Source organism: Arvicola amphibius, chromosome 10 (assembly GCF_903992535.2).
Source record: "Arvicola amphibius chromosome 10, mArvAmp1.2, whole genome shotgun sequence".
Lineage (NCBI taxonomy): Eukaryota > Metazoa > Chordata > Mammalia > Rodentia > Cricetidae > Arvicola > Arvicola amphibius.
Genome location: NC_052056.1, coordinates 111,438,144 through 111,451,364, shown reverse-complemented (window position 1 = coordinate 111,451,364; position 13,221 = coordinate 111,438,144). Strand labels below are relative to the sequence as shown.

The window sequence follows — 13,221 nt, the reverse complement described above, 5'->3', positions numbered from 1 at the left end:
CCCCGCGGGTTCGGGTCACGCCCCCTGCGCACCTGGTCCCGCCCCGTGGTCATCTGGTCTCTCCCTGCCTCCAGGAAGTTGGGTTCCAGCAGCAGCAGTTTGAGGGCGGGTGCACTGACAGGGGCTCAGATGGACAATCCCCTGTTCGTGTGCTCCCTCGAGGAGCCCCTTCATGGGAGTCTAAGTGCTCTCTTGTTCACATACATTGAGATCAGTTTGCTCTGCGCAATGGCAGAGCAGTAAAATACCCATCTCACCTGGGTACCACTACCACCCTGTCCAGAAAGAAGCTCCTTCGTCCGTGATATAGTGTGCCCACTGAAAGGACAATGTGACCTTCTAGATCTGGAACTGTTACGACAACTGCTGCTATAATCCAAAGACTAGCAGCAAAGATTGGACAACAGTCGGTAGACTCCGGAGACCTGGAGACTCCAGAGACCTGGAGACTCCACAGCGTACTAGGTACTTTTTCTACAGTTTTTTCACAGCCTTAACATTCTGTGGGAGACCCGTGCTGAAACAGAAACATAGACTTAAGGTCTGTGACCATATATCTATGCCTGCTCATGAAGAAATGCGTCCCAGTCTTTTTTATTAGCGTATATTAATTGCACATGATAGTGAGTTTCACTACGATATTTTCATATATGCATATAATGTATGTTGATCATAGTTACCCTCATTCCCCCTTATGCCCCATTCTGGATGAACCCTTTCCCCTTCCTAACTAGTCCCTGAAGGAGACCCCCCCCCCAGCACAGTAGGGGCTTCCTCCCAGGCCCTGGATTAGCACAAACCACATCCAAACACCTGCTTTCACAGAGAGATCCTTTATTAAGCAGGGAAAAAAAAGTTAAAGTGGCTGCTTTCAGTCTCAGGCAGAAAAAACAGCAGCCAATGACCTTGCCCGTGTAACTTTTCAGAGGAGAAAAGGGGGAGGTCTTTTAGAATCTGCTAGAATGCAGTGGCATATTTTGATTGGGCGTGTTAATTAGGTGAACCAAAGGGGGCTTTTGATTGCTGGACTTTGGTACTCATCTCAGCAAAGAGCCTGGCACAGGAAAGTGTCCAAATAAGGAAACAGACCTTGGTGGCTAGTTTTAGGGATGTAATCTAATGATTTTTAGCAAGGCAGGGGAAAAGGGGGAGAAGGGCAAGGCCAGACAGAGCCACATGCTCGAGTGGGCTAGCGTCCCTTCAGTCACCTCTACCTGCATATGTATGTGTGTCCTGATGAGTTTTAACTGGGGTTGCTTACAGGAGCATCAGCAACTTACCAGTGGCTACATCGCTGAAAAAAAGTCTCACTCTCCTTCAGTTCCAATGGCTCAGAAAAGAATGAGGCTTTCTGAGCCTGTAACAATCATATCCACCCCAGATTCCTCCTTCCACTCCCCCAGATACCTCCCAATACATAACCCTCTTCACTTCACGTCTTCTCTTGCTTGTTTGTTTTGTAACCCACTGTGTCCAGTTAGTGCTGCTTACTGGAATTTTGACAGATAGTGTTGGTGTGATCTTGTGCAGGGAACACCATAAGTGCAGGGAGTGCACGAATATAACAGCCATGTCATGCCTGTGTTGTGCCCAGACTTCTTGCCTCCCCCCCCCCAAGAGACCACTGGGGAACCGGAACTTGGATGCAAAAGCAAAGTTTATTCCAAACGAGACTACACACGAACTCTTCCTTTCACATGTATCTTGCTCTTCAGTTAAACCTTGTAATTTAAGAGTCACCCAGATAAAAGACTAAAGGGATCACAGGGAACAGCTGAGACCAGAGTCCCAAAGAAAGAACATTGAAAGAATAGGCCTTAACAGTTTTAGAAACCTTGCTTTTGCATCCAAGTCCTGGCTCCCTGGTGGTCCCTTTGGAGGGCAAGAAGTCTGGAAGCAGCATTTCTCAGCACTACCTCTTCCTTTCACATTTGCCACTCTCTCTTCCACAATTCTTCCTGAGCTTTGAGGAGGTTCCTAGTTTTGGGGGGGGGGTTTGCTTTTTTTTTAAGAAGGGTTTTGGGGGTCATGGCGACAGAGGATCAAACCCCGGATCTCATATGTACTAGGCAAGCACCTTACCACTGAGCAACAATTCTAGCTGTTTGTCACAATATTATCTCAAGAACCACACACACAGGGTGACAATTGCATCCGTGTGCTGATATGTCCATGTGCAGATTCAACGCTACACTACACACACACACACATACTCGGGGGAGCAGGGGGGGGGGGGATTAAATTAATCTCAGAATGTCAGAGTGGAGCCTGCTTCCGTCTTTTATCTAGAGAGGAGCTGACATCCCGTGACAGAGAGTGCATCACCCATAGACATGAGGTTGCAAATCAAACAAGTGATAGTTGTGGATGCGGACTTGCTAGTCTGAAGTAGTTTTTGACCTGTAAATCTTCCAGGTGGGGCTGCGAATGGAGCTCGGTTGGTAGAGCACTTGCCTATCATGCACAAAGTTCAGGGTTCCAACCCCAGCACCACTTAAACCAAGCATGGTGGCCTACACATATAATCCCAGCAACGTCTAGAGGCAGGAGGATCAGGAATTCAAGTCCATACTTGGCTACGTAACTGGTTAGTGAACAGGCTGGGCATCATGACATCCCGTATCAAAATAAACAAATAAATAAATGATCTATAGGGACCGGAGGAGGGTAAGGGTGTGAGCTGCAAGTAAATGTGAGAATGACTGACAGGAACGGGAAGTGACAGGAGCCGGAAGTGGCTGGCAGGAGTGGATAGTGGGTAGCAGGAGTGGGAGATGACCAATAGAGGCCAGGAGTGCTTACAGAAGCAGCAAGGGGCAGTGGCCAGACTTCTTAGGTCAAACTTGAGTGAGGATGAGGACTTGATCGCTCCAAGGTATGGCTGAGAAGGATTTTATTGTAGGTATGAGTGAGGGTACAGCCAGAAGCCTCTAGAAGAGTCCAGGGCAGAAAGAGAAAGTAGTAGACTAGGCATGACCAGTAGACTGAATCAGACCATGAGGTGAGAGACAGGAAGAGCAAAAGAGGAAGAGAAGAGAGAAAGAGAGAGACAGAAGCAATCAGACCAAGAGAGCTTAGGACTCCAAAGCTGGGGGAGGGAAGTGAAGCCCCTGGGCTGGAGAGGTTTAGGGTAGGGGGTGAGGTGAGAAGAACAGAGAGGACTCAAGGATACTGAGTAAGTTTGGCAGCCAGAGTGTGCTTTGGTGTACTAACAGGCACCTCAGTTGACCGGTTTGGGACCTAACACTGAGTTTCTTTGAGACCAAACAAAACTAAGCCATCCCTCTTTAGTGGATTTCTCAGGTCACAAACCAAGATTTACAGTGAGAAATCTCTCTCTCCCTCTCCTTCTCCCTCCCTCCTCCCTCTCCCTCTCCCTTCCTCCTCCTCCCTCCCCTCCCCCCCCCCCCTCTCTCTCTCTCTCTCTCTCTCTCCTAAAGGACTCAGCAATATCTCCAGTCCTCTTTTTCATTTGAAACGGGGTCTCATTTAATCGCCAGGCTGGCCTTGAATTTGAAATACTGCTGTTGTAGCCTTCTGAGTAACTGGGATCTGACATGTACAGATGAACAAGGATGGCCAGCCACCCTATGTGGGACTTGGGACCCTTCCTTTTTTTCTTTTTCTTCCTCCTGTCTCCTTTTTAACAGCTTTGCTGAAAAGTCATTCACTGGACCAGTGAGATGGTTTGTCAAGGAAAGGCGATTTCTACCAAGGCTGACAACCCCAGTTCAACCCAGGGACCCACATGCTGGAAGGAGAGATCTGGCTCCTGAAAGCTGTCCTCTGACCTCCGCATATGCGCCATGTATACAAATTAACGGCTTTTGGCATATTAAAGGGTATACATCTACTGCCACAATCCATTTGTTTGTTATTGTGTTAAACCCGAGAATTAGAAGGAGAAAAAACAAGTCCACAATTGTCTGTGTTAGGTTTCAACCCTGGGACAAATGACTGAGGAGCCTATTTTGCAAATCAAAGTGGACCTGGCCAGCAGGTTCTCCCCGCATCCTTCAGCCCCTACCTGTTCCTGGGCCCTCCCAGATGACGTACCCTACCTCCTACCCTGAACTCTCCAGCCGGACTGCCCTTCCCTATATAATCCAACCATTTCAATTACCTGCCCTCTTTGGACCTTTGGGCCTCCTGACTACCTCCTCTCCCCCTTCCCCTCCACCTTCTCCTCAAATGGCAGAGCTCAGTCTGGTCATGTCCACTCTGGACTCTCCCAGATGTCCCTGACCCTGGCTATGCTGTCCCCCATATCTACAATAAACCTTCTCCTCCATTATACATAGGAGCAGTCGGCTTTCCCTTCTTTTCCTTTTTATTTCTTTTTTTCATTCGGTCTGATTAAAGCAAGCTGTATTTGGGGGTGCACCAGGGGCTGGCCCATCCAGCTGCTCCTCCCTAAATTGGGATTTAAGAGAGCAGCCCCTGCCTTCCTTTGAAGCCCCTTTTACGGGAGAGATAAGGTATCCACAAGGGGTGAGAGAGTGGGCTGTTACACATTGTTAGAAAGATACTATGAAAGGGAAGGAATTTGGCAAGGATGTACATCATGTGAATAGGGTCACAAGTTGAGTGTAAGTTTAGAAAACGTGTTTTGCAGAAACAGGAACTTATTCTTAATTATAAATAGGAACTAACTTTCAAGGACCTAAACAGAGGACAAACAGGCACTTATTCTTTAACTACGAACAGAAACCGTAACCTGCACAGGACAAACTCATTCTTTTTTTTTTTTTTTTAAATATTTATTTATTTATTATGTATACAATAGTCTGTCTGTGTGTATGCCTGCAGGCCAGAAGAGGGCAGCAGACCCCATTACAGATGGTTGTGAGCTACCATGTGGTTGCTGGGAATTGAACTCACGACCTTTGGAAGAGCAGGCAATGCTCTTAACCTCTGAGCCATTTCTCCAGCCCAACAAACTCATTCTTAATTGTCTTAACTGCAAACAGAACCTTTCACCTGCAAGCTATATTTTCCCTGGTTTGGTTTCACATTAACTTTCAAGGTATATTCCTGTTTCAGTCTCACAGTTGTTTGAAACTGGGTGTCCTCCTGTAACTCCAGCTGACCTGGAGCTTCCTATGTAGTCCAAATTGGCCTTGAAATTGAGATCTTCCTGACTCGGCTTCCTAAGTGCTGGGTTTACAAATGTATGTCTCAAAGGAAGTGGACAGTGTTTGTGAGAATGACCAGGGGATTGTCCTCTGGCCTGCACACTCTTGTATACACAAATGCACCTGTAGACATATGAATATGTGCACACGCAGTTTTTTAGAATGGCCTTAGTCAGGTGGTGGTGGTGCACGCCTTTAATCCCAGCACTCAGGAGGCAGAGGCAGGCGGATCTGTAGCGCAAATTCTAATTGGTCTTAATAGCAAAAACCTGAGTCAGATATCGGGAAATGCTGTAAGAACAGAAAAGTAAAGGAGTCAGCCACTAGAGTTGGTTTTTTTTGTTGTTGTTGTTGTGGGTTTTTTTTTTTTTTTTTTTTTTTTTTTCCTCTATCGAATTCTCAGACCGAAGGGGGCAAAATTCTGTCTCCACAAATCCTCAGACTGAATCCTCAGACTGAATGCCGGGCTCCTGTCTCCTCCCACCTTATATTCCTCTCTCTGCTCAGCCGGTTCACTTACAGCCTCCATCTCCCCAGTGCTGGGATGAAAGCTGTGAGCCACCGCTGCTTGGCTCTGTTTCTCGTTTAGACTGATTCAATCTTGTGGTGGTCTTGAACTCACAGAGATCCATCTGTCTCTGTCTCTCAAGTGCTGGAATTAAAGGTGTGTGCCACCACTGCCTGGCCTCTACAGCTTAACTAGTGTGGCTAGCTCCACACTCTGATCTTCGGGCGAGCTTTAGTTGTTAAAGCACAAACAAAATATCACCACACGGGTCTCTGAGTTTGAGGCCAGCCTAGTCTACAGAGTGAGTTCCATGACAGCCAGGACTAAGTCTAACAACCTGTGTGAGCTCCTTAGAATCCCCGTGAAGGTGGAAGAAGAGAACTGATACTAGGAAGTTGTCCTCTGGCATATACATTCACCCCCACACAGCAATAAATAAATAAAACTTCAGGGCTGGAGAGATGGCTCCGTGGTTAAGGGCATTGCCTGCCCTTCCAAAGGTCATGAGTTCAATTCCCGGCAACCACATGGTGGCTCACAACCATCTGTAATGAGGTCTGCTGCCCTCTTTTGGCCTGCAGGCAAACACAGACAGAATATTGTATACATAATAAATAAATAAATAAATAAATAATAAAAAATTTTTAGGGAGACTTTTACAAATAAATAAATAAATAAATAAATAAAACTTTAGATGGCCTTATAGCCACTGGACATGGTGGCACATTCAGGAAGCAGAGACTGGGGTGTCAGTGAAAGCTCAAGGTCGGCCTGATCAACAAGTTCTAGGCCAACTATTTATCTATCTATCTATCTATCTATCTATCTATCTATCTATCTATCTATCTATCATCTATCTATCATCTACCTATATATCATCTAGCTATCATCTATCTATCTATCTATCTATCATCTATCTATCTGTCTATCTATCTATCTATCTATCTATCTATCTATCTATCTATCTATCTATCTATCTAGCCTATCCTATCTCAAACAAACAAAAACCCAAGCTGGTAGCTTATAAAGATATGGACAGACAGAGTGCCATGTGTCTACACAGGCAGGGACCCAAGTGTAGAAGCTGCCAGCTAAGGAACCCCAAGACTGAAGGCATGGAGAGGCAAGGCAGAATGCCCAGACTCCTGGGTTTCAAAAGGAATATGGCCTCCCTGACACCTTTATTGATATGATAAATTTCTGCAGCTTTAAACCACCTTATGAGAGACACTCTGACCCAGCAGCCCTTAGGAAATGCATATATGCTACAGAGAACAGGACACCATACTGTGTACTGAGAATTGGGGCCCGGATGGCCACATGAGAGCTGGGGCAGGTGGTAAGAGTGCTGGTTCAATAACTTCAGGAGGGTGTGGGGACTAGTCTTGGCTGTTGACACACGTGGGAAAAGGGAACTTCAGTTGAGAATTGCCTTCCATCAGATTGGCTGTGGCCATGTCTGTGGGGCCATTTTCTTGATTACTATGGATGTGGAGTGTTCCGCTCACTGTGGGAGGTGCTATCCTTGAGGAGGTGGACCTGGACTGTGAAAGAAAAAACTGGGCTCTGGTAGCATCAGAAGGAAGACAGAGTTGTGAATTCACGGCAGCCTGGTCTACACAGTGAGTTCCAGGACAGCCAGGACCACGTTTTAATATTTCAAAAAGGAGGAGGACAGAGAGAGAGAGAGAGAGAGAGAGAGAGAGAGAGAGAGAGAGAGAGAGAGAGAGAGAGAGAGAGAGAGAGAGAGAGAGAGAGAATGAAAGATAGCTGAGGGCTGGAGAGATGGCTCAGTGGTTAAGAGTACTTGCTCCTCTTCTACAGAACCAGGTTCAATTGCCAGCACACATATGGTGTCTCATAACCATTCATAGTTCAAGTTCCAAGTGATTCACTGTCCTCTTCTGACCTCCATGGGCACATCATACATGTGGTGCAACAACATACATTCAGGCAAAACACCCATACGCATAAAATAAATATAAAAATAAATTTAAAGCCAGGATGCTCAATGCCCAGCCAGCCCAGCCAAACCCAGCAGCTTGAGGTTTAATTTTTCATACTGTGTCTCAAAGGAAGGTAAAGAGCAATAGAGGGAGATAGATAGCTGATGCTGACCTCTGGTATTCACATGAGCATGCATGCACCACATGTGCACACACACATGCACACACATACTCTATATATACAAACCCCACACCACACACCCCCAAAAGAAAAAAAATTAAGCTTTTAACTTTATTTATTTAAACTTTTAAAAATGTTTATTTTATGTGTATGGATGTTTTGCCTGTATGTATCTCTGTACACTGTGAGCGTGCCTGGTGCCCAGAAGGCCAGAAGAGAGCATTACATTCCCCTAGAACTGGAGTTACAGATGGTTGTTAGCTGCCATGTGGGTGCTGGGAATTGAACCTAGTACTCTGGCAAAGCAGCCAGTGCTCTTACCCAGGAACCATCTCTCCAGCCCTGGAAAAGAAGCTTGTCTGGTTTCCTGAAAGGCATCTTGAAGACAAGATCAGGCTCTCAGAGCATGTTCAGAAAGCCACAGCTGTTTGCTGGGGTGGACAGGAATTTCCTCTCCTGTTCCATGTGGGAATGAGAGACTGAAGACACTCAGCTTGGCCTTTGAGGGGCAGATGGACAGGAGATCCAGTGTTTCTTTCAGGGTGGCCCCAGGGTAGGCACTACAGAACCTCAGGAGTGGTGAGTAGTGGGCGCCAGGTTGGCTTGTGTGTTTGTGGAGGGTGCAGGGATTTGAAGAGGAGTACCGGACCCCAGCTCCCTCCTTGGCCCTCCTTGGCTATCCCCCTGCAGATGCCATCTGCCCTGCAGAGGGATGAACCTGTAGACAGGAACTGTATGGCATGCCTGGGGACATCCTCCATCCTCCTGTTGGTCTTCAACATTGCACTGGCTTCTTCTTGGCCCCAATTGAGAGTCCTCAGGGCCCCGTGAGTATGACTGGGTCCAGTGAGGTCCAAACCTGGACTTCCCTGCCCCCTCCACCCACACCCACCTCAGCATCAGTCTGGATAACAATTACCTAGAGATCATCTTTCTGGGACTTAAGCGTGGGTGGGAGCAGATGGGATATGAGCTGGGGATTTGGGGATGGAGAAAGGTATCTGCTCCCCTTCCCCCACATCCTGGCCCTTTAAAAGGCCCTCTCAGGTGTGGGGACCCTGTCACAGGCCAGGAGGAAAGTGTGGGAAAAACAAATGATGGATCAGGAAGAAGAAAGGGGCGAGGGGGGCTCAGGCCGTCTGGTCAAGGTAAGAGGGCTCTGCCTGATTCCACCAGCAGCTTCCTGAGGTCTCAGTACCCATGACTGACAGGATTAACTCATTTGTAGGGCATCTAATTAGCAAGCAAGTCTCTGGGGTCCCCTGACCCAGTTACCAAAACGCATGGGGGCATGGAGGGTATATTAGGAGGGTATAAGTGCCCCTCCCCCTGCCCAGGGCAAATGGTTGGATTCCTAGTACTGTTCCCCCCAAGAGATGATAGGTGCTGTGATTTAGGGGCACTTCTGAGCCCCATTTCTCTGGTAAGTGTCCCAGCCCCCAAACCAACCCCAGTATGGTCTTCATCTAGGACAGTGGTGGAATACTGTCCCTAGAGGCGGGACCTTGTGAAGTTGTGCTGCAGGCTGGGGCCCCAGGCTGGGAGGTGGGAGGTAGGGGGTGGGGGGTGGAGGTGGGGGTGGGGACAGTTCAGGGAAGGAGACTCACGTTTCATTTTGAGAAACTCTACAGACCTGTGAGGACTATGGTGAGAGCAGAGATGGGAAGGCAGGTTCTGGCTCAGGTGGGCGCTGGATGGAAGACAGGAACGGTACAGTACCCAGCTAAACCAAGCATGTCTGTCCCCAAGGCAGGTTCACCAGACCAAGAAGGCTTCTTCAACCTGCTGAGCCACGTGCAGGGCGATCGGATGGAGGAGCAGCGCTGTTCCTTGCAGGCTGGTCCAGGCCAGACCCCAGAAAGCCGTGAGCTGGGCATGATGCAGGGCTGGGGTCAGGGCTGGGGTGGGTACTGTCTGAGAAGCAAATGCAGCAGAGGTGCAGGGGTCCTGGGGTCTTGTGGCTATTTGGACTCAGGCTGGAAAGCACCATGTGACCTCCTTTGGATTTGTGTTCATGACCTGTCTCTGATCCAGAGGGTGGCCCTGCTCCTGAGATGGACAATCTCATGGATATGCTGGCCGACACCCAGGGCCGCCGCATGGACGACCAGCGTGTAACAGTCAATTCCCTGCCTGGCTTCCAACCTATTGGTCCCAAGGTAGGTGATGTCTAAATAGCCTGTGGAGTGAAGCAGTATAGCTCTCTAGATCTATGCCCATCTCCAGCCAAGATAGGACGGGACCCTGTCTCTAACTCTGGAAAAGGCAGATGGATGTGGATGTCAGGGGGCTTAAGATCATGCAGGACTCGTGCTGGTATCAGAATGATGGCTGGAAGTTACAACTCCTGCCACAACATCTGTGTACCTGGGAGAGACCTCAGGGAGAAAACAGACAGTTTTCCTACAGTGATGCTCCTGGGAGAAGGGCAGATGAGCTCACACACCCATGCATTAACAAAGAGCATGGGTTCTGTTTGAGGGTATTTTTGTTTTTGAGATAGTGTTTTGTGTAGCTCCGGTTGGCCTCAAACCCACCAGCTAATGATGACTTTAGACTTCTAATTTTCCTACATGTATCTCCTTAGTGCTGGGATTACAGGGGTGAGCCACCAGGAGTGGTCTGTGTGGTTGGAGCGAGCGGTCTGTGTGGTTAGGGATGGAATCCGGAGCTTTGGTGCATTCTGTCAACTGGGCTATACCCCCAGCTCTGTGTCTGAGTACAGTAGCAGACATGTTAGAGGTCCATGTGCACGTGTGCAGGCGGGGGCCGGAAGTTAACTTCTGATACTGTTCCTCGGTCGCCATCACCATTTCACGGCCCTGGAACTCACCAAGTAGACCAGGCTCGCTGGCCAGGAAGCCTTAGGGCTTCTCCTGACTCTACTCAAGCCCTGAAATTACAAGTGAATAAGACCACATCTGTCTTTTCATTTTGATGTTGGGGATTAAACTCAGGTCTTCCAAGTGCACACAGCAAGGATTTTAATGACTACGTTATCTTCTCAGCCCATTTATTTGTTTGTTTTTGAGACAGGGTTGAGAGCCTGGAACTTTTTATGTAGACCAGGTTGGCTTTGAACTTGAGATAATTCTCCTGCCTCTGTCTCTTGAGTGCTAGGATTAAAGATGTAAACCAACAGCTCAGGTTCTGATCAAGACCCCACTGAGAGTTGACTGTCTCATACCAAATACCACACTGATTGGCAGATGAAGGCAGACAAAAAGAAGTGTTGTCTGAAGGTTCCTCTGGCTTGCATTTTCCTTGGTCTCCTCCCTCTGTCTGACCCTTCTTCATCCGCAGGATGGAATGCAGAAACGACCTGGGACCCTCAGCCCTCAACCCCTGCTCACCCCTCAGGACCCTGCTGCACTCAGCTTCCGCAGGAACAGCAGCCCCCAACCCCAGACACAAGCTCCTTGAGAGTTCTAGCCATCCCGGGCCCCTCACTGGCCCCTGAAAACAACAATAAAACGCTTGGCACTAGTAACAAAGAATTGAGTGTGTGTTATTTCCTGGGTGGAGGGGCCGGGACTTCAATACTTGAAGGTCTCAGGAGCTCTGCTGAGCAGCTTGAAGAAGTCTCTCTTCCCTCTGCTTCCGGATCTTCTGTTTGAATTCTTCTAGCTCCTGGCGCTGGAATGAAAAGGGTGTGGTGGAAAGGAAGGAGGGGCACACACTGCAGGGCCTGGACTTACTCCCACTACCCTCCCTTTGGCTTGACAGTTCATTTAGTATCCATCCTGGGACCCCATGCCAATCACAACCACCATACCAGTGAGTTCAGCTTGAGCCTTCAGGGAGAAGGTAATATATGAAACCATTTGTGCCCTTCCCACTTTTTAAGACAGGGTCTCACATACTGCAGGCTAGCCTTGAGCTCATTATGCAGGAGAGAATACCCAGAATTCTCGATCCTCCTGCATCTACCTCCTAAGCACTGGAATGCTGGAATTACAGCCCCCTCTCCCTGCTCCCTCTCTCTAGCCCTATGCAGTCCAGGCTGACTCAATCTGATAATCCTCCTACCGCTATTTCCAAGTAACCACGGGTATAACCCATCTCTAACAGTAAGAAACTTGTATGGAAACAAGGTCTCTAGCCCAGGATAGCCTGGAACTCCTACTTGTTTTTCTGTTTCCAATTTTCTATCTATGGCTGATGGTGGAATTTATTCCAAGTCCACCCAGGGTAAGGTGACCCAGCCCCTTGGAAGAAGAACGGGCTCCTTACCTGAGCCTCCTTCTCTGGTGGCCACAGCTCCCTCTGTGGAACAAGGTCACAGGTGAGAAAACAGCCAGGAGAAGCCAGAGTCCCACATTCAGAGCAGAGTTGCACATGAGAGGCACGTTATGGTCCCCAGCAACAAGTCAGTGCCTCATACCCTGCCTTCCCCATCCCCAGGAATGACCCAGCAAACTCTCCTGGTACCCACCTTGCGCTGGACAACATAGTTCTCAAACCACTCTGCCTGATTGGAGATCCAAAACATAACCACGGGGAAAGTGAGGTAGAGTGACATCTGCAAAAGCAAGGGGTGGATGGACAGAGCCCAGAACTACCATCACCCAGTACAGGGAGATTGTAGGAAAGCCCAGAAGACAGATCTATCCTCCTACACAGGCCAGGAACCTGGCCTCGTGGCTTCCCCAAGGAACCCCAGAAATCCTATCAGGAGAACATAAATTCGGCACCTTAAAGCCTGGTCTTCCTGATCCAGCAGGCTTTATTCGTAACAGTCCTGTCCAAGCCTCACTCTCAAACACACACACACACACACACACACACACACACACAAGACGCACGGTGGTGGTGGTGGGGACAGTCCAACAGCTCCTACTACAAAGATATATCCTTGAGATGTTATTACCTCCCAATCAGATCCCCGTAGCATTTTAAATAGAGAGGCCTCATTTTTTCAATTATACTCTTCTACATACAGGAGTCCGCCTACTGAGACCTATTAGGATTCCGGGACGTCCCTTCTGGAAAGCCCGCTCTGGATCTGAAGACTCCTTTCATTCCTCTCTGAGACGCTTCCTCAGACCAAACCCAGACTCTCCATTTTAAACCCCCACATCTAGAGCTCATTCCGCTGAGTTTCAATACAAATCTCAGATACTTTCTCCCTGGAACTCCCCGCTCTACCCTTCTCTCTCTTCCAATAACTATTCTCAAATTCTGAAAGATGCCAGGTTCAAACGTCCAACCCACTCCTGAGCTCACTGACCCGAAACACCTCCAGCTTCACCCCCATCTCGCTTCTCCGGTTCTGTGAAGCCACTTCCGCCCAAAGGCGACTCTCCAGCAATATAAAATCTCATTGGTGTATCTGAGAAGCGATAGTAAAGCTGAGTGGCCAATAACTCGTACGGTGGCGTCATCTTCCGGCGCCGCTTTTCTGCTTCCGGTCACAGCCTTGAGGATACAAAATTCGACAGAGCAGGCCCT

At 48.4% G+C, this 13,221-nt stretch overlaps 2 protein-coding genes across 11 annotated transcripts; one reads left to right on the top strand and one right to left on the bottom strand.

Annotated features, from left to right (window-relative positions):
* Nucleotides 1–81: 81 nt before the first annotated feature.
* Pcp2 (Purkinje cell protein 2) lies at nt 82–11,261 on the top strand. 9 transcript variants are annotated; one of them, XM_038346292.1, is made up of 6 exons: nt 514–2,875; nt 6,850–6,982; nt 8,461–8,597; nt 9,520–9,634; nt 9,805–9,929; nt 11,074–11,261. In XM_038346292.1, exons 3-6 carry the CDS (start codon nt 8,511–8,513, stop codon nt 11,191–11,193), a joined length of 447 nt encoding a protein of 148 aa, XP_038202220.1. In that variant the 5' UTR covers nt 514–2,875; nt 6,850–6,982; nt 8,461–8,510; the 3' UTR covers nt 11,194–11,261. The 9 variants fall into 9 exon arrangements, with proteins under 9 accessions (XP_038202219.1, XP_038202224.1, XP_038202222.1 ...); XM_038346291.1 differs by lacking the exons at nt 514–2,875; nt 6,850–6,982 and adding an exon at nt 82–465; XM_038346293.1 differs by lacking the exon at nt 6,850–6,982.
* On the bottom strand, nt 11,258–13,114 carry LOC119825441 (protein PET100 homolog, mitochondrial). Of its 2 annotated transcripts, none has more exons than XM_038346298.2 (4): nt 13,001–13,114; nt 12,206–12,292; nt 12,004–12,036; nt 11,258–11,406 (listed from the first exon to the last, which is right to left on the bottom strand). In XM_038346298.2, exons 1-4 carry the CDS (start codon nt 13,025–13,027, stop codon nt 11,323–11,325), a joined length of 231 nt encoding a protein of 76 aa, XP_038202226.1. In that variant the 5' UTR covers nt 13,028–13,114; the 3' UTR covers nt 11,258–11,322. The 2 variants fall into 2 exon arrangements, with proteins under 2 accessions (XP_038202226.1, XP_038202227.1); XM_038346299.2 differs by lacking the exon at nt 13,001–13,114 and adding an exon at nt 12,641–12,994.
* Between the last annotated feature and the right edge of the window lie 107 nt (nt 13,115–13,221).